We start from the raw sequence: 21,873 nt of genomic DNA, 5'->3' as shown, positions 1-21,873 counted from the left end.
TTATAAAAAATGAGTGGGACTATTTCTCAGTCGATTCTGACCTAACATCGTTCTCAGTTAAATGATGTCATCAAATTTCAGTTGCAACTCATGTTACAATCATATATGACTAAGATGAATCACTTGCATAATGATTCATCTTTGCAGTGTATTTTCTCTTTGCAGTGTGCATTTTACGATTTCTCAGTGTATCATTTTCTTTGCGAGTGTTTTCATGTTGATACATTGTAAAGTTTGTCTTTCGCAAGTTCCAAACGCCAAGGCACTCCACAAAGATCAAAACTAGGCAAAGATCTGAGTTCCCAAAGCGAATACACTCGACAAAGAATCAAAACTAGGGAAAGATCCGTTTTCCGGTAGTAAACTACATCACGATAGGTATCATATGAGATAAATTTCAGGATGTACATATTGACATTGCTTGTAGCTTTTAATAGTACTCACTAAACTTATTTAAGTTTTACATTATTTGATTTTGAAACAAAAGCTTAACCTTTTTTTCATAAATGTTGGCAGTGCAAAGTAAGCGTAAACACTGAAAGGACAAAATAAAAGCAATAACCAGTATAGCTGCAAATAGTGCATGGGCGTCAAGGTCCTCTACAAATCTTGACAGTCCCGGTTTCAGATTTTTTTTTAAAGCAAATCTCGACAGTCCTTTTCTTGCGGCTTATGGAGTGTGTTCTGGTGGCTTAGGCTTTGTTTGGTAGCAAAATAAAGTTTAAATTATTTTAGCAATACTATAGTTTCTTAAAATATGGCAGTTTCAAATATTTTGATGTGTTTAGCTATAACTAAAGACTGTGGTATTAATATTTGATTATTCCAGAAAACATGCTATTTTTGAAGTATTGAAAACAACTCCAGACCTCTTTTGTCCTTTCAGTCAATTAAACACTATAATTTGTAAAATTTCAGTTTTAGAAAAACTTTGTTGCCAAACTAGACCTATGGAGTGTGTATTGGTAGCCAAGCTGACCGGTGGCGCCCTGTGAGTTGGCACCTCCCATAACGATGACTTTGGGCATAGCTTGAATTTTCGTCAATTAATCCGACAATTTTCTACGGCTTATATAATACTCTAACAGTATGCAAATTTTCATGCGACTATGAAAGAGCTAAAGCTTCTACCGCAGTAGGAACATAAACGAGAATACTGCAAAATTTTGAATCAAACGTAAGTATCAATATCGTGAGATCTTATCCATGCTATTATGTACACAGCCAGCCAATGTGCAACAAATCAAGTGCCTATTTTGTTCAGCAATGGTTACAGCAGATGCAAAACTCCGCGCAGAATGCAGTCGTACGTTATGAGCAGCATCAAATGGCAGCAGTACAACCCTGGCAACAGAACCAGGCCACGAGGATGCCTAGAAAGGCGCCGGCGAAGACCTGAGATGGGGTGTGCCCTAACAACTCCTTGAGTTTCCTTTCGCTGATGGGGTGGCCTTGGAACAGGTCCTCAACGATCTTATTGAGTACCTGTCAACCGAAAACATATATCAGGTGACAGAACTGTGAAACTTCATGGGAGGATGGTAAGTGACTGCAAAAAAGTAGGATGAACACCCTGGCGGGTAATGAAGGTGGCAATCACCCCGACATGACTAGCGTAACAAAGGTGTTATTCTATCCATAAAAAATGAAGGTGTTAAGTCGATCCTTTCACAACATGACAAGCAAAGGATCGACTTAACACCTTGTGACAGGTCCTCTTCCTGTTATGAATCTAAGATCCTAGTACCCGTTCTGAATTTAGGTTCAAACTTTTTTAGCCACACCACACATATTACAAGCATTTCTCAGAGGGGATGAGTAGGTTGACTGCTTAAAAATGATTGCAAACAAGTAATCAGAGTGATATAAGAATCACTTATCGTAAGCAGAAACGATCCATTGACTGAATACCCTTTACAATGTTCATTGCCTTTGGCTCAGCATCTAGCATTGGGTTGAATTTTACTACAGTAAACTAACTAAGCAGGCTAGCAGTGACATGACCAATCACATATTACAATGTTCATACATCCCCACCTCTAATTTAGCATATTCAGATGCAGTACTTCTATAGGCAATATCACAGTGGACTGAATTTGCATTAGTCCCACAGATCGTAGTAAATCTAGCGTGTCAGAAATCATGTCATTAGTAAGCCTTGCTTAGTTTATCCCCAGCGGAAGATGGCACCATTAACATTTGATGATGGGGCATCAAATTCAATCTGTCACTGAAATACACGAAAATAGCATGCTCCTACCAAAATAACAAGCCTTTCTGAATCAGTTTCAAATTTCTTAGCCACACTACACTTGTTACAATCATTTGTCAAAGGAGAATGATCATACCCACTGCTGGTCAGCCGAAATGATCAAACGACTCTACTGTCTGTATTAGCTTCAGCTCAATGTCTAGCAATGGGTAAATTTTTACCACAGTGAATTAACACCAGGCTAATTGCGACATGACCAATTGTATATGACAATGTTCATACACCCCCACCTTTATCATATTCAGCTTGTGTACTTCTATAGGAAATTTCCCAGTGGACTGAATCTGCATCAGTCCCACAAATCCTAGTAAATCTAGTGTGCGACGGAATCCAGCAACATGTCATCACTACAACCTTGCTCAGCTAATAGTACCCAGCCAAAGATGGCAACGGTAGAAATTTCACGATGAAAATCAAATTCATATTTTCATTGACAAGACTGGACTAGCATACTGCACCGATTAACAAGCTGTTCCCGTTTGCATAGTATGACAATGCTCATACATCCCCACCTTTATCAAGTTATTCCCGGTTCATTTCGTATATATTTAGTTTATTCCAAGCGAAATATGTCCTGGCTCCAACATATACCTTGCATCTAATTACACCATAACAGAAAACTGATAAAAACAAAGAGCAAATCATGCGCTCACCTCAGCCTGCATCCCGGCGTGGCGCCTGACGCCCGTGGCGTCGTACATGACAATGAGGCTGAACCCGAGGCAGACAGGGAATAGCGCGTCGCGGACGCCGTGGCAGAGCGCGACGGAGGCGGTGAGCGCGGTGCAGAGCGCGGAGTGCGAGGATGGCATCCCGCCGGAGCTGCACAGCATCCGCGGGCTCCACCGCCGCTCCACCACGGAGGTCAGCACGACCTTGGCGACCTGCGCCACCGCGAAGGCCAGCATCCCGGACACGAACGTCGGGTTGGCCGCCAGCGCGAGCAGGTAGGGGCTCTCCCGCGCCTTGGTGACCGCCGCCGCCGTCGTGCTCATCAGCAGCGTCCCTATCCCCGCCCCTCCTGCGCCGCCGGACGAGAGTAGGTCGGGGAGCTCTCCGCCGACGCGTCCTCCCCGCAGCGCGGCGGCGAGGAGCCGGGAGAGATACGGGGGCGGGGTTGAGGACGGCGCGGCGGCATCGGCGGGGATGGAAGCTAGCGTTTGAAGCAGGCGGCGCCGGTGGCGCGTGGGCTTTGGCGGCTTGGAGACAGGGTCGAGGAGGCTTGGGATACGGCTAGAGAAGCGGCTGGAGCTGAGAGCCTCCATTGCTGCTGCTCCGCATCGCCACCGGAGGAGGCCGCGAGTGAGCGGGAAGGGAAGGAGTGGTGTGGCCGTGCCGATTACGTGGGGCTTAACACTGACAGCCCGTTGGACAGAAATGCCCCTGAGGCTTGTGTACAAACGTTACCGTAGGACAGGGGCATTCTGGACATTGAGATGCTGTTCCAGTGGCATATTACGGAGAAGATTCTCGGACAGTCCAGGTCGCCACCATGAAACCGCGAGGGCCAATCCGACGGAGCCACATCCACAATGTTGCCATAGCAAGCAAGATCGTGGGACCTCCATGTCACGCAGTAGGTCCCACTTTATTACTCCTTCCGATTCATATTAATTGACTTCAATATAGATGTATCTAAAATTAAAATGTGTCTACATACATCCATATTAGAGTCAATTAATATAAACCGGAGGAAGTATTAGAATTTGAGAGCTTGTGGATTCGGGATTTTTTAGACAATACCAGAACATTCGGAAAGTATTTTCATTTTGGCTCTAACAACCTAATATACACAAACAACAACATACATAATCGAATTGGGGTTAGAAGAAAATGATCATTAGCACAAGCCTTGTGGCTCGCTAAGTGAGACGAGGTACATAAAGTTCATGTAATTCACTACGTTTATCTCAACAGATCAAAATCCTTACACCAAATGTTTTTAACTACAAAGTATACATATCACCATGATTTTCTAAAAAAAAGGTAGTTAGCAATCGGTATATTTAAATAATAATGTCCAATTAGATAATCTATGCTATACTATGAAGTCTAGATTTAGAATATGACTCATGTAACTTTTTTTTTCCAAAGAGAGATTTTAATACATAATAGATAAATTCACTCTCATAGTGTAGGATTGGCTAATTTCCTTCAACTGGATACGCATGGTTAGATTTAAATAGTACATGTTTTTTTACTACCGAATTAGTTAAATATGAGATAAATGTTGATAGAAATTAACAATGAAAAGAAATGTGGCAATAATTAGAAATGTCATTGCCATCATGCTTAACTTACCATCTGTGTAAGTGTTGCGGTCAAAACCCACCGGCGGGCAGCGACGGGCAACACAGTAGAGCCGGGAACAACCTAGGGCTTCGGCTGGCCCTGGTCCCTCCGAGCGACGGCCCGCAAAGTCTCTGGTGCACACGTCCAAATCTTTGATGCAGAGGCGTGCCACCCGACCTATACCCTGATCGGGGAAGGTGATGGAGATGCCTCGCTTAGTTTCCTGCATGGCATACACGTAAACATTAAATACGAGCCTCGATCGGCTCTCAGGTTATCCTGTGAATCGGCTCAGGGAGCCGATCCACCCATGATTCGTACGAGGTGCACGAATATATGGTGGTCCTGCTTGATCAAGATAAAGCTAATGCGATCTACGACGATTTAGGGTTTTCACCGCATAATCGAATCATCCTACTCACGATTGGGCCTCGCGGCCACGCACGGTGATCGTAAGCCGATCCTAGGTAGGGCCTAAAAACCAACACGAGGTTGATCCCCGGAACATCCTGCCTAGGACTAGCAAACGACACCCTACGTGCCGCTGGATCCTCCAACCCTTTGTAAGGCCTAACTATTGCAGATATTAAACTAATCCTTGTAGAACAAGGAGCAACCGTAACGGATCGGATCTACTAAATAATGATCAAGCGGGGTGCCGCCCCTACACCTAAGATAGGTGTAAGGGCGGCTAGACATGCAAGGGTTGCACTACGATAGCATGTTATACGGAGAACTATGCTAACCCTAACACATCTATGATAACTACGTTGCTCGCCATCAAAAAGGCTTCAGTACGAGCAACGCATGAACAACATGAAGCTTATGCTGCCTAGATCGCAAGATGCGATCTAGGCAGCATGATGCTTACCGGTAGAAACCCTCGAGACGAAGGAGTTGGCGATGCGCCGAGATTGATTGGTTGGTTGAACGTTGGTTGTTGTTTATTCCATAAACCCTAGATACATATTTATAGTCCAGGGGACTTTCTAACGTGGGAATAATCCCCACCGTGCACGATACAAACTCTAACTTTTAATCTAAGATACAATCTACCATAATTAAAGATACACGGGCAATCTAGCCCAAACTCTTCGTGTCAGGCCGCTTCAGAGATCTTTCACGTGTAACCTTCCAAGCCCATCTCCCTTACGGCCCACTTCCTGATTTGGCCAAAATCTGGTGATAACACATGCCCCCCTGGTTTTGGCAATGATAATTCCAAAACCACTCTATTTTTCCTTCGAAGGGTCATGTCTTGGCGGAAGCGGAACCATTGCGGCATCCTTCATCATGATGCCCTGTCTTTTCAACTTCTCTGCAAAATTCGATAGCTTTAGCATCACCTCCTCGGAAACTGCAATAGCATTAAATTTCCACCAGATTTCTCATTATTTATCCGTGCCGATCGATTAGCCCTCTTCATCCCCTTCCTCTGTTCTAGCTATCGGCACCAAAAAACCCTCTTCCCCTGTAGCGATGCCTTCCTCTTCCTCTGTCTCCTCCGGCCTCTCCCTCCAATCCTTCTCTTCGAGCGAGCCGGAGTGGAACTCCGATCACGCGCCAGAGGGCGACCTGCCTCTGACCGATGGGGAAGAGGACCTCAAGTTCCTCATCGATGGGGAGCTGATAAGCGAAAGTGAAGACGACCTCCATCCCTGGGCGACCCCCACCTCCCCTGACGGGAAGGGGAAAGAAGTAGAGGAGGAAGAAGAAAACGAGGAGGGCGGCCCCTCTTACCCCGCTAAGCATCTGCCGGCCAAGCGATTCCGCGCTTGGGCGGACAGCGAAGACGATGATGATGACGAGGAGGAAGAGGAGGAGGATGAATCCTCCTCCTCCATCGGGTATCCGCCGACCAAGCGCTTCCGCTCCTGGGCGGACAGCGAGGATGATGATGATGACGAGGAAGACGAAGCTCCGGCCAAGGGCTGGGGTAGCAGCGACGAGGAGCTTCCTGGGAGCAGCGCCGACGACATCGACGACGGCGATGATGAGGACAGCGACGACTAGTAGAGTAGGACTAGTAGTAGCAGTGCACCATGCACCAGATCCCTCTTTTGAGAGCCATCGGCTCTTTCTTGTAAAGCCGCTCCTTTGAATTAATGAAAATTGTTCTTTCAATTCCTCTTTCAATTAATCCAATTTCACTCCTTCCGCTAGTCATACCAAGACCGATAGCAACGTATCGAATTCCTTTTCCTTTGGACGCCCGTGAAGCCGGACTCAAATGTCGATTAGACCGCCAGCCAAGCACTTCTCAAATTCAGGCTGTGATTTGATATCTGACCATAATTTTTCGCAATCCTTTAGCCGATGACTACTCATCGGCTATTTTGAGAATCCAGTCCCTTTCCTTTTCTTGCAGCAATGGGACGGTCCAAAACCTGTAAAGCCGACGGCCTCCTCTTCCGGTTCCTCTCCGTAGCTTTAGCAGTTTTCTTTTGCAACACCTGAACTGCTTTCAGAGAAGATCATGATGTAGGGTCAGTCAATGCGACTCCACTCGGCTCCCAAAACAGAACATCTACCAAGTTAGCTGCCCCCCGAGCCTTAATCAAGGCGAGAATACCGGCGAGGATGCACAGGTCATTGATCAGCTTTCTTCCGCTGAACGCCGAAAAATGTGAACCTTGAGCACATTCCAGTAGGTCTTGGTCTTGTGTAACTGTGCTAGAGTCGATGGCTGCGCTTCGGCTTCGCTTCTTAATGCTTAAGTCGATGCCCTTTCATCGGCTGTATGTTGTTATGAAAAAAAATTTACTAGCCGATTTTTCCTAATCGGCCCATAATGTTTCACTGCAGATATCGGCTTTGTGGTTAGCCTGGCAGTTTTTTTTACTGGCCGATTTTTTCTAATCGGCCGATAATGTTTCACTCGGCTCCGGTAGGATCAATGACGAACATAAGCAGAACATGTGGTGTGGATAATTTTGGCCGATTGCTGGAATCGGCCTCCATATCGATTGAAGCACTGACTGAAGGTTCTGTAATGCCCCTTCATAATTTTTTGGGCCGATCACAAGGATCAGCCTCGCCCCGTTTGCTCATCGGTTTGCTTCAGCTACATAGTTAGGCCAGTGGATAAAACCAGCTTAACCCTTCCCTTCGTCACGTCGATGCGCTCGCAGTCGTCCAAATTGATACCTGAGAGGGGTTCTTGGCCTTCTGCTTCCCATGCATTCATGCCAGCCGTTGAAATTTCGGCTGAGTCATCGGCCTAGACGACCTCTACCTCATCTCCATCCCACTGTATTATGCATTGGTGCATCGTGGAGGGGATGCAGCAGTTGGCGTGGATCCAATCCCTTCCTAGCAGAACAGCATAAGTGCTCGTGCTATCGACGATGAAGAACGTTGTAGGGATAGTTTTCCTTCCTACGGTCAGATCCACGTTCAGAACACCTTGTGCGTCAGACGCTTGGCCGTTGAAATCGCTCAATGTCACGTTGGTCTTGATTAGATCTGAGCTAGAGCGTCCCAGCCGACGTAGCATAGAGTACGGCATGATGTTGACTGCCGCTCCGGTGTCCACCAGCATCTTATTTACAGGCCTCCCATCGATATAACCTCGCAAGTACAGGGCCTTCAGATGCCTGTAGCTTCTTTCTCGTGGCTTCTCAAAGATAACCGGCCGTGGGCCGCAGTCAAGTTGTGCCACAGGTGCCTCGTCTAATCCTGGAGCACTGAACTCCGAAGGGAGGATGAACACCATGTTTGTGCCAGCCGATGTTTCATCATCGGCTTTCCCTTGCTTGGGACGCCACTCCATTTTCCGTGGACGACCCTCTTCGTCCAGGGTTCGCTGAACTTTCGCAGCCAGATCAGGTCGTGCCTTCCTTAGCGTACGCAAGTATAACCTTTCGGCTTCCTCCAGGCCGCGCAATCGCTGAACCCTGCGCTTTTGGGAACGGCTGAGTCCATCAGGGCACCACCTTGGATTGTGGTACCTGTCTTCTTCTTCTTCTTGTCCCTCGTCTTCTGAATCCTCGAGATCTTCCCATCGAGGGGACTCAGCGCGTTTTCTTTGTGGCGGGAGAGGCCCTAAGCGCTTGAACACGGACACGTTGGCTGCCTCCTTCTTCTTCTGATTGCATTTTAGGCAATTGCCGATTGTGGGCAACCGGCTCATTCCTGAATCCCAGCAGTGTCTGAAAAAGGGGCAGTCCCAGTGCCTGTCGTTGTCGTCTTGCTCCCTTGATTTTCCTTTGGCACGACGCTCGTACTCCTCCTCATCGCGATCGTGCCGACGATGTCTTCTGGCTTCTCTAGCCAGACGATCTCTTTCATCATCATAGCTGGATCGTCGGCGTTGGTCATACTGACTCACATACTTGTTGAGGAGGTGATCAGAGAGGGGTCGCTGATATCTCATGTTCTTCACTTCTCCCTCTGTGACGTAGCGCTTGCCATCATGACGGAGCCGATCGCGTGGAGCGGCCTCCTCTGTGTCCTTGCTACGAGAGCAGCTGCCCTCGTCTCCATCTTTGCCAGAGTGGTGCCCAGGTCCTACCATGTTGATGCTGAACGAGGATCCTGGCTGGCAACCTTCAGGGTGAGTGCATTCCACCATGTTAACGGCGGGGAAGGGTTGGGTGTCGACCTTCATGGCGTCTTTGGTTGAAAATCGGACGTCCTTTTTCTATCGCCGATTGGATGTCTTTGACGCCACACCCTGCAGTCGTTGGTGGCATGGGAGAGCGAGTTATGCCATTTGCAGTATGGCTTTCCGTTCAGCTCTTGTACCGTGGGGAATTTGAGACCTTCGGGAATCGTCAACTGCTTCTCCTTGAGCAGGAGGTCGAAGATTTGATCAGTTTTGGTCACGTCAAAATCAAACCCCCTGGGCGGGCCTGGTGGCTTTACCCATTTGCAGGACACGGGGGTTCCCCCCCGAGTCCATTCAGCCACTGCTACCTCTTGATCTCCCGCAGAAACTTCGTCTTGCTCTGCCTCGACCAGGACTACTGCACGCTTGAATTTATCCTGGTACAGGTCCGGGTGGCGCTGTTTATATGCCGATAGTTTCTGAACCATGTGCGCCAGTGAGGGGTAGTCTGCTTGGGAGGCCATGTCCTTGAGCGATGTTGCAAGGCCCGCTACTGCCAACTCGACTGCTTCCTTTTCGATCCACACGAACCGAATAACATCGGTTCCTAAGATTCCTGAAGCTGGATGTATTCTGTCACACGGTTCTCCACGCTTCGACGTATTTGTGCTAGATCGGCAAGGCCGGACTCGGAAGCCTCGAGTGGTACTGCATATGGAACTGTTCTTCCAACTGCTTCCAAGTCCGGATCGAGTCTGGTGGCAACGAGGTGTACCACCCGAAAGCCGATCCCGTGAGGGACTGTGAGAAGAACCTCACGCGTAGAGAATCCGACACTGAGGCCGTTCCTAGCTGTGCCAAATATCGGCCCACGTGCTCGATGGAGCTGGAACCATCTGATCCACTGAATTTGGAGAAATCAGGGAGCCGATATTTAGGTGGTAGCGGGATCAATTCGTAGTCGTCAGGGTACGGCTTGGAATAGCCGATTGCCCTCCTTTTCGGCACCATGCCGAATCGGTCTCTCGGTATGGTGCTAATCGATCCGCCGTGGCTGGCTGCAGGAGTTGAACTCTGAAGATTCGCCGGGGTGGCGTACTTAGCCAGCCATGTTTGCTTTTCCAGCTCTGAGCCAACTGCAGGAGCTGAGCTCTGGAGGTTCATCGGGGTGGCGTACTTAGTTAGCCACGTCTGCTTCTCAAGATCTGTCGCTGACGTCCCTCCTGTTTTCCCAGAAGTCCCTGATGTTGTGGCCTGGTTTGTGAGCGCCCAGTTACCGCAATCTGGCACATACGTGCACGTGTACCCGTGAGGGATCTCCTTAGGCGCCTCATGCAAGAACTGGTAGTCGCTAGGGTCACCACCGATCTTGTAGACGACGAATGCCGGTGAAGTCGGCACTTCTAGTGCTGCCAACGCAAATGGCAGCGGTGGACGGGACTGGAGTGGCAACTCTCCTTGATGCGTCCCGAGAGCTGGTCCTGACGGCGAGTACTGGTGCCTCATGATCTCCTGGATCACGCGAAGAGCGACACGCTCCAACGTGTTTACCAGGTTCTCAGAGTGGCGGTGTAGCGAGTGAGCCACCAAGTAGTTGATCTCCTGCCGCAGAGACCTGGTGCGTTCTTCCGACGGGGCAGAGAGGTCTATCCCATCGAGTGCACCATTAGGCGAGAACCCCTTCCACCTGATGCCATGTGAACGGGTTCTGTGGAAAGAGCCGATGAGGTCGGCTTCGAGGATGACTTTGATCTCGTCATACTTCTTCTTGAGCTCGTCGGTCAGATCCTCGTACGTGACTGGAGTGTCGTCCGCCATCTCAGATGTAGATGGCGAGGTGGTTGATGTCGAAGCTTGTCCCACCGGGCGTGCCAGAATGTGTTGCGGTCAAAACCCACCAGCGGGCAGCGACGGGCAACACAGTAGAGCCGGGAACAACCTAGGGCTTCGGCTGGCCCTGGTCCCTCCGAGCGACGACCCGCAAAGCCTCTGGTGCACACGTCCGATGCTGATGTAAGGGCGTGCCACCTGACCTATACCTGGTCAGGAAGGTGATGGAGATGCCTCGCTTAGTTTCCTGCATGGCATACACGTAAACATTAAATACGAGCCTCGATCGGCTCTCAGGTTATCCTGTGAATCGGCTCAGGGAGCCGATCCACCCATGATTCGTACGAGGTGCACGAATATATGGTGGTCCTGCTTGATCAAGATAAAGCTAATGCGATCTACGACGATTTAGGGTTTTCACCGCATAATCGGATCATCCTACTCACGATTGGGCCTCGCGGCCACGCACGGTGATCGTAAGCCGATCCTAGGTAGGGCCTAAAAACCAACACGAGGTTGATCCCCGGAACATCCTGCCTAGGACTAGCAAACAACACCCTACGTGCCGCTGGATCCTCCAACCCTTTGTAAGGCCTAACTATTGCAGATATTAAACTAATCCTTGTAGAACAAGGAGCAACCGTAACGGATCGGATCTACTAAATAATGATCAAGCGGGGTGCCGCCCCTACACCTAAGATAGGTGTAAGGGCGGCTAGACATGCAAGGGTTGCACTACGATAGCATGTTATACGGAGAACTATGCTAACCCTAACACATCTATGATAACTACGTTGCTCGCCATCAAAAAGGCTTCAGTACGAGCAACGCATGAACAACATGAAGCTTATGCTGCCTAGATCGCAAGATGCGATCTAGGCAGCATGATGCTTACCGGTAGAAACCCTCGAGATGAAGGAGTTGGCGATGCACCGAGATTGATTGGTTGATTGAACGTTGGTTGTTGTTTATTCCATAAACCCTAGATACATATTTATAGTCCAGGGGACTTTCTAACGTGGGAATAATCCCCACCGTGCACGATACAAACTCTAACTTTTAATCTAAGATACAATCTACCATAATTAAAGATACACGGGCAATCTAGCCCAAACTCTTCGTGTCAGGCCGCTTCAGAGATCTTTCACGTGTAACCTTCCAAGCCCATCTCCCTTACGGCCCACTTCCTGATTTGGCCAAAATCTGGTGATAACAGTAAGTCATGTGGGTACAATACTAGAAAAAGAAACGTGGCAATAATTAATAAGATAGAAAACATATCTCCCGTGAATAATAAGTACAACTAAATCATATATGAGAAAGAAAAATTTACTGCATCTTTTAATGCTCCATAGTGGATGGTTTTCAATCTCTGCCTTTATGAATCGGTGTTGTAATGGATACGAGTTAATCATGCTAATCATTTCTGAAAACCCTTCTTAACAATGTACAATGAAAACCCTTATAGACATGGTCTAAATCCGTACAGTTGTAATATCAAACATATAAAATGTTAGATATCCAAACTATAAGGGGCCAAGACATTCCAATACCCACACGGATGTCACAATGAAGCACTAGCTGCTTGTAGTCATCCAAGGTCGATCGTTTGCAACATTCAGGAATGAAATACCATTCGTAATTGATTTCGTAATGTTTAAATTAGCCCTCATTACAAAGAGTTTCCGAGGAGTAATCTTATTTTAATTGTGTGATATACGGTTCCTATCTGTCCCAGACTAGCTATTATCGACCAGAAAGTGCAGACAAAATGTTAGCTAATTGTTAACCGCAAGCTAAATTGAACATATACGCCATGAAACCGAATTAAGCAGCACCGGCCAGAACCATCCAAGAAAGTACTCATATTTATGATATTGTTCTCCCATCTCGTCAAATTTGATGCGCTACAAGGCTAAGCTCCCGTGCACCCTTTGCTGACCTGCTCAACATCGTCATATTCGTCTGAGGATTCTTCCTCGCCACAAGGGTCCTCAGTTAGCTGCTTGTACTAAGCATGGGCAATGTCGGTATAATCTATAGTCTGCAGTGGGAATCCCTAGCTCCTTTTTATTCTTTGTGTCTGGTGCTTGTTTCCTCCTGAGGTGTGGCTTCTTAAGACTCTTTTTCTAGGGGATACACTTGTATAGGATCTATCTATTAGGTAAAATTATAGGATCAACTCATATAAAACATATTTTTATCCAGAGAAAAAACTGAAAATAATATACAACATACCTATGTATTGTATCTACAACTCCAAAAAAAATCAGGTCAAAATTTGATCTACACTTGAAGAAACAAAAAAGACAAATCCAACTACGAATAGTGTCAGATCTGATTGAATAGTAGTTCACACTATTCACACCTAAATTTGTCTTTTTTGGTTCTCTAAGTATATGTTGAATTTGAAGCTGCAAATTTTTGGTCTTGCATATGTAACATAGATGTGCGTTGCCATTTTTTTAATAGTATTTGAACATGTTTTGTCTCTTCAAAAAATTGTTCTCATAGATCATATGTAAAAGGTGATCCTACTCAAGTCTTTTCCCTTTTTCTAGCATTCTGCTGCTTTTGCTCGTTGGCAGGTGGGCTAATGGAATTGATTAGTGGTACACATGAGACATGACCAGATTCACATTAATACCATTGCCAATTTTGTTTCCAAGTTCTTCATCATCTGCCATGTTTATGCTTTTGTTCCGAAAGCACGATCATCTCTTATCTCTCCAAAGCAGCGAAATAGAGGAGAGCAGTGTTGGTGGGCGCCGGGAGAGCAGCGGTGTTGCCGGCCTAGGTCAAGCGGGGAGTGAGGAGGGGCGGTGCACTTGTCTCCAAAGACACGGTTCGGCGGTCGTAGCAGGGAGCTTCTATTTGCCGACCTGGTCGGCGTGAGCAGCACACCGTACACCCCACACCAGCAGCAGTTTGATGGGCCACGGCCCATTATCAGGTAACTCTGCTTTCCTTTTCTTTGCTTTTTTATGCTTGTTTTTTCGTTTTTTCAAAATCTCAACGTTCTTTCAAAACTAAATATTTTTTTTAGAAATTATTTTAAAAATTTAGAACTTTTTTAGATCTGAAAATATTAAAAATTTGAGCAATTTTTAAAATATACATTTTTTTAGAAAATGCAAATATTTTTTAAAAATGAACATTTTCGAAATCTGAACAAATTTTGAAACTTGAATAAATTTGAATTCTGAACAAATTTGAAATCTGAACAAATTTCGAAACTTGAACAAATTTGAAATCTGAGCAAATTCGAAACTTGAACAAATTTCGAAATCTGATTTTTTTAAATCTGAAAAAATTCCAAATTCAAATATTTTCAATTTAAATATTTTCCTAATTAAAATTTTAAAATGTAGTAAATGAATTTGAAACCAAAAACCGGGAAGAAAACCGTTAAAATTGTAAAAACTTAAAAAAAAACCGGCTACAGAAACGAATTCGCTCTTTAGGTCCAGGCCCATGTCAGCACCAAGGTGTGCGGTGTGATGTAACCACCGACTTAGTCGGTGTATAGGTTTTGCCGCCGTTGTCCCGGCTAATCACCGTCTGCAACTCAGGTAGGCTAAATAAAAGATAAGCCTAGCAAAACCAACGTTGCAGACAGTGATTGAGGCTTCCTAGGGATATAGGCTTAGTTCGTTTCCATCCTCAAGGATTTTTGACCCGTCGTGAGCGTCTGCCATGGATTTGGAGGTGAGAGAGTCATTTGGATGCTGGAGGTAGACAGTGAAAGTTACACTATATATGAAATCTAGATTAAAAGGGTGATCTTAGTACATAATCGACAAATACAATCTTGTAATGTAGGACTAGCTAATTCCCGTAAAATAAATACACCATGGTCAGATTTAAACATCTGCTCTTTTTTTACTACCAAGTTGGATATGAGATGAATGTTGTTGGGAACTAACATCGAAAAGGAGATTGGTCTCTTAAATGAAAATTAACAGTTGAGGAGAAATCAAGAAATTAAGTAAAAGAGGAGCTAATTTAATCAAATTTTATTGGTGTAACATGTTGTGTTCCAATTTAATTTGTCTTGTTACAATATATAAGTTGACAGCATAGAGAGCCTTCTAACGGTCGTGCCAAATGAAAATAACTAAAAAAGTATTAAGCAGATGAATGTTTCAGAAAAATGGTTAAACTATTAATTTAGTGTGCACAATAACACTTAATAACAACTCAAGATATTTATGTACAAAGATAGTTCTGTTTGTCCATTAAATTATGAGGTGGACGAAATAAGTCTAGTATTTTTAGGAGTCTTAGCAAAAGCGACTAATACCTTATTCCCTCCGTTCCTAGATATATGGTGTATAGTTTTTGGCACGAGAATTAAGAAATGCACATTAAGGGCAAGTTACACGAATTTTGGGCAAGACTACTCCTGAATTATTGCTTAGAGAAAATAGAGGAGTTTGGATGAGCTAAGAAAATAAAGTCGATTCCGTAAAAAAGTGTCCAAGTAAGTGGTTCTACGCAATGCACCTTATGTTTTGAAGCTTTTTTCGGAAAAAACTATACACCTTATATCAAGAAACGGAGGGAGCATTAATCTTGTCAAACCTATCATCACATATATTTTTTAGCAGAGATATATTCATGGACTACACAAATGCCATAATATCCAACATGTAACTTTTACCACTTCTCTTTTTTCCTTAAATTAACAAATGAAAAATAATAATCTCGTTGACATTTGAGAGATTTACAACTTTACCAATGCTATGGCCTACACACCTAGGGTTGTAAATGGTACGGATAATTTCCGCTCCGAATCCGCATCGGCAACCGTTTTTAAGGATATGGTATGCAATTTTTGGAATCCGACGGATACGGACGCGAATACGGATATTCATCACGCGGATATCCAGCGGATATGGTATTGCTATTATCCGACAGATAAGGATTATCCGCAGTTTTTTGCGGTTATCCGACCTAATCAATTAGGATAATCCGATTAAATTAGCCCAACCCATCAGCCCAAATAACCAATTAATCGTTACACATATTATAACCTAGGAAATCACGGTGCCTATTGCCTAATCAGTAATCACCGATCAGAAAGGCTTTTGATAACCAAAAATAAGGGTCTGCACCTAGATGTGCAAACAAGGTGGAATTCTACGTACTACATGTTGAGAGATACACTGTTTCACAGAAAGGCTTTTGATAGGCTGCATGAGATTGATAAAAAAAAAGTTTGATAATTTGCTCCAACAGCTGCCGAGTGGGAGTTGGCACTTACTCTTTGTAGATGCTTGAAAAAGTTTGATGATCTCACTAAACTACTATCAGGTAATCAATATCCAACAGAAAATTTATTCTATAAAGACTTCTGCGAGATCAAGGCTTTAATATCTGGCTGATGTAGAAGTAGCGATGCTCCTGCGCAAAAAAAAAGTAGCGATGCTACTATTAAAAAGATGGCAGTCTCTATGCAAACTAAGTTTGATAAGTACTGGCATAAGTCAAATCTTGTTCTTGCAGTGGCCTTCTTTCTAGACCCTAGATAGAAGAGAAATGGAATAGGGCATTATATGAGGATGGTTCATGGAGATCTGTTGTATCGTGGTAAAGTAGAAGAGTTGCTCGTTGTTGTGAAAAGGATGTATCTTGCATATGCTCTAAGTACTCAGAGAGTACTACTCGACCTAACTCTACTGCTACTGCCCAAGAGCAAGCTACAAATTTTATGGAAGAAGATGAAGATGATTACTTCCAGTCACAGCAGGGAACTCATGTGTCTAACGAAGGTGATACTGATACTGATTTGGAAAAGTACATGGCAGAAAAACTAAATCTTTTGAAGGATGCTTTTGATAAGTTTGATATCTTATCATGGTGGAAAACTCATCAGGATGTATATCATGTTATGTCAATGCTTGCTCGTGATGTTTTGGCCATTCAAGTGTCCACGGTTGCCTCGGAATCAGCTTTCGGTGCTGGTGGTCGTGTTATCGACCCGTTTCGTAGTCGTCTTGACCCCCAGGTGGTAGAAGCTTTGATTTGTACCAAAGATTGGGTTTCTGAAACTAGAAAAGGTGACACCAAAAGAGGAGCTGGGCTTGGTTCTATTGTGAACGATCTGGAAGTAGTGGAAACACTTGTTGCTAATATGAGTCTTGGCGAACAACTTGACAAAAAGGTACGACTCTCTGTCTAGCTCTTGCTCAATTTAGAATGAAATTGCATTCTCGATCATTACTACTATGTACATGATGTATTGATGTAATATATGTGGTGGATTTCATTTGTAGCTACGAGACAGAGCTGGTAGTGATAATGAAATAATTGGTTTCTTGTGCAATTCATCCGTAGAAGAGAAAGTATGTCTTATTACCTGTTGAACACACATCTTTGTTTCTTTTGCCACGCATCATACATTTTTATTACCTCTTGAACATTAATGTTTTTTTTTTGCTAAGTGCCATACATGTTGCTGTTGCTGATTCTTGAACTTGACAATACATAGGACAAGGAGGGCACATATATATATTGAAGAATGAAGCTTATCAACTTGATTAGGAGCAACCAATTTAGGTGTGCATACCTATTCTGTTTATTTCATTCTTCATAACTAATAATGAATTATTACTCTGTTTGTGAGATGTACAATCTGATTATATCTCATCATACTCACAGGAAGAGGAAGGAACAAGTGGACATCAAGAATATAATGTTGAGAAGTTGAGTGTGTGATATCGCTTCCTACTTAGCCGGTTGCTTGCTTTTATTTCTTAATACGAACTTAATAAGAAACCGTGAGAGAACCTTTACCTAAGTATTATTTACGTATGACTTTCGTCTGTGTAATAAGTACTACGATCTTTACATTGGTGATATTTTGAACTATTTGCCACTCCATGTTATTCTTTTGAATAATAACTTTTTGTTCGTATATTTGCAATGGTGAAAATGTATCTTCTTGCACGTATCTATCCGATATTTTTAGTCCGTTCCCGCTCCGAATCCGCTATGTTTCTGATCCGAATCCGTAGTCCGATATAATCCGCATCCGAATCCACATCCGGTCATTATCCGCTCCGAATCCGGCAAAAAATATGGTAAAGAATATGGAGAGAGCATTATACTATGAGATCCGTTTACAGCCCTATACACACCTACTCCAACCACCCATCCGGTGTGACCATGGGACAGTACCGATTGGACTTCTTCCTCAGCCTCGGCTATGTATGGACTCGTGCCGCCGCTGGTCGAGCTGAACCACAAGCGTACCGCCCGCAGCGGCCACGTGGTGATGTACTAGCTAGTGATGGAGATGCAGCTGGTCATGGGAATCTTGGCCATCGCATTTTGCGCTGTCGGCATGATCGTAAAAAATGATTTCCATGTGCCCATGTGTCTTTGTCCTACTCTCTTAGACCATCTCCAACGCGGCGACGCATTTCGTCCACAAGCTTTTATCGATGGAGTATTTTGGCACCTCGATGTCAACTCATCGCATCCTATTACCCATTACTCGAAGTACTCTCCCACCAAAAAAAAGAGCGCATCTGAATGGGTCACCGTGATCAAAATTGCCACGTGGTTGTCCATGGCGACCTAAAGCCGTCTCAAATCTAGGACTGTTTTGCATGGCCGTGGACGGAGACGGACATGCGGCGTATCCTCACGCGTCTGCACATTCCTCTCCCTAGGGACACATGTCGGTGATGCAATTGCCCATGCGGGACTTATTAAATGGGACCGACTGGAGACGGATCAACCCCATACTAGGTCAATTCCCTCCGTACTAGCCAGCCCCACCGTCATGGCTCCAAAGAAGCTCGCGGGAAGAACGACCAGGAAACGTCGTTGAGCCACCGCGTGCCTGTCTCCCTCGCACCCCACCATCGGATGTGCTTCGTGTCGCAGGCACTGGCTCACGTGGCTTCCTCGGCCGCCAACGCATCGTCGCGATCATTGGTTCACATCGAAACTCCAGCGCTACCAGCACCGATGGAGGAGAGCGAGATCCAAGCCGACCGCGACGAGCTCTAGATGTGGTCCCACCTCCCCGAGGAACTCCTCGACGTGGCGGAGCGTGCATCCATCAAAGAAGCCGAGGTGGTGGCATTCGTAGATGCACTCCACGGCTCTGCTCTCGAGGCGGTGGAGCTTGCGCCGCCAAAGAAGCCCAGGTAAAGGCGTACCTCGAGGCAATCCGCGCCTCTGCTATTCGAAATGACCGGCACACGAGAGGAGGAGGAGCGCACCATGACGAGGAACCGGAGTGATGGCACCCCTCCATACCCCGGGTCTCCATTGGAAGAGGCCCTCTGGCTGCTGTGGCTGGGTCGCCTACGTGGACAGCTGCATTGAGGCGCGTGCCACTCGATGTCGAGCAAGACAACTAGGAGTAGGAAGCACCGATGTCGAGTGGTGGCCAACCCACACCCTAGCTACGTTTTAGTTTATTTATTTATTTTGTTTTATAGCCCGTTTATAAGGGCTACTTTTGTTAAACTAGCATGTTTATTATTAGAGAATGTTATGTTAAATTTAATATGCTAATTTTTTTTATTTTCAAAACTAGCTACAACTCATCTATGCACATGCACTCATCAGCGGGGCCTAGACTCTCGATCGCCGCCTCCGCCCGGCCCGGTCCAGTGACTAGTGGGGAAGGCTACCGCCACCAACTGACCAAGGACACCACCCTAGCCACCATGCTCGGATCCCTCCGTTGACACTACCCCGTCAGCCCCAAGGAAGAAGTCGTCACTCATTCTATTCCCAACACCATCGGTGCTGGGGCCACCACGGCCAACACTATTGGTAGTGGTGGAAGGGAGGGTCGTTGGGGTGGCTCTTGGCGGCTAGGGTTTGGACCTATGTCATAGCCTTGGGGAAGCGACTCGGGGACCGCTTCCGAGGGGTTGTTTCCTCTATGTTTATGGCATGAAAATGTACAATGCAAATTTTGTCAACATGGTGAGTCAATAAAGCACTTATTAGTTAACAGTATAATGGAACCACCAGAAGCTCACCACAGCGATTTTGCATCCATAACAATCCGATCAGGTAACCGTTCACGTTCTGGTTCATTCTTGGGCCGCTTCTCTGTGGCCTTTTGACTGCTTAATCCGGGCATCACGGACATGCAGACGTTAAGAGGCTGCTACTCCCAAGATCCACTTAGATGTTCTCTCGTGAATCGGGCCGAGAAATGATGAACATCGTGGTGCTCTGATGGCCCAGTTGGTAACCCGCATGTATCTCTGTGTCTGTTGCGATTTGCCCTCCCGGCCCGGCGTCGACCTCTCGGCAGCTTCTCTGTTGGTATCGTAGCGACGCAATACATTGCCGAGGCGGCGGCGGAATTAAGGCTAGGAAGCTCGTCCGTCACTCCCTTCCGTTACCGTATTATTAATGGTCGTTAAGCATGCGAGTTATTTCTGCCGCTTGTCCCGTCTCCCTTGGGAGTGAAGATGCGTCATAGCCGAGCTCCTTCATATAGATGTGTGTCATTGGGTTTTCTACCATACGGCCTTCGCTCCTCCTTTCGCGTATCATCATGGTTCTTGGCTTTTCGGTTCTTTCAGGAACTTCGTGCACACTCATTGGAATTGCTCTGGAAACATGATCTGCTTGAACTCCATCTGTGAGTGCCTTCCAGCAAGGTAACTAGGTAAGCTTGTCCCTTCTTCCATTTTCAAGTCTTGATCTATCATAAGTCTATGTATTCTGTTTGCAAGATGCATGGTATTTTAGTCGATTGTCGATTCTTCTTCATGATCTTCATTGGCATTATTACCTCCCTGATATTCATGATCCTTGTTCATGTGTGGCAGCTGGTAGGTCATTTTACATTTGTTGATTTCTGTAGTAGGTCATGCAACAAGATTTTGCAGGAAATGCTGTTAAAGGTTGGAAATGGAGAAGATGACGGAGGAGTCAACGCTGGTGATTAGGGGAGAAGAGAGGCCACTAGGGTGCTGGTAAACAAGAGTCAAGAGGGACACGTGCGACACCAAGACCCTGCTCGTCAGATATGCCATCTGTCTTATGTGACAGCTAGCTCTACCGCTGTGGCGCCTTGGTTGTTGCTCATTCTGATGACCCTCTACCCGCTCTCCTTAGAGTCGCGCGCATGGTAATCCATGAAGATTTCTCCAACAATACAAAGATCAAGTGGTCTTGTTTATCTGTTGTAAGTTTCCAGTTGCAGACTTGCAGCTTTACTTGATTGTCAAAAGAACAAAGTTGTGGCTTAATTATTGTGATGTAGTTTGCTGCAGACTAATGATCCATCCCGAAAGAATATGATGTTTGTTTCTATGATGGCTTATTATCTTTGTTGGTTTCATGGGGACTGTAGATTTATTGGTGCATGCATCATGTTGTTGTGTTGCATGTATCTCAGATACTGTATGTTTTCTTACATGCTCATTGAGTTCCTCAAATTTTCTACTTGTGTGATGACTCCATGTTTGCTTTAGATTTACAAACGATGTCTACATTGGAGCCCAGCTGATGTTGTTAGGTAACCTGCTAGCAGGAGCAAAGCTTGTTGTGAATGAAAAAGCAGTGGAATCGTAACTGCATGAAGTGCAAAGTTTTCAAGTGCTCAATCAGGCATCAGCGGTGAAATGTGTCTTCTAACTTTATTTCTCTTATTATATCTTGTTGTACAAAGCTTTGGGTGGATCTGGGGAGCTAAAACAAGAGGGAGTGGTAGAAGAGGCGTTTAGGATGATGAAAAGGGAGTTAGAAATTAATAATGGCACTATGTTTTTCCAGTACGTATTGCAAATTTGCAACATCATTATGTTATAAATAGGCAACATGTGCCAGCCATAATATATTTCCCTGCACACAGTTTGTGTGAATATAAATCTTTCTGGGATGACCTGCAAATGATTCACTTCGCCACTTCGGGTAATATGACAGAACCTAATTGGAGTTC

General features: G+C 45.4%; 1 protein-coding gene across 1 annotated transcript; it reads right to left on the bottom strand.

The window, feature by feature from the left end:
- Positions 1-1,164: 1,164 nt before the first annotated feature.
- On the bottom strand, positions 1,165-3,612 carry LOC127325716 (uncharacterized). The gene is made up of 2 exons (XM_051352529.1): positions 2,926-3,612; positions 1,165-1,485 (listed from the first exon to the last, which is right to left on the bottom strand). The coding sequence occupies exons 1-2, from the start codon at positions 3,535-3,537 to the stop codon at positions 1,324-1,326; spliced, it is 774 nt and encodes a 257-aa protein (XP_051208489.1). The 5' UTR covers positions 3,538-3,612; the 3' UTR covers positions 1,165-1,323.
- Between the last annotated feature and the right edge of the window lie 18,261 nt (positions 3,613-21,873).

This window comes from Lolium perenne, chromosome 1, assembly GCF_019359855.2.
Source record: "Lolium perenne isolate Kyuss_39 chromosome 1, Kyuss_2.0, whole genome shotgun sequence".
Classification (NCBI taxonomy): domain Eukaryota; kingdom Viridiplantae; phylum Streptophyta; class Magnoliopsida; order Poales; family Poaceae; genus Lolium; species Lolium perenne.
This window is presented reverse-complemented; position numbering and strand designations above follow the sequence as displayed.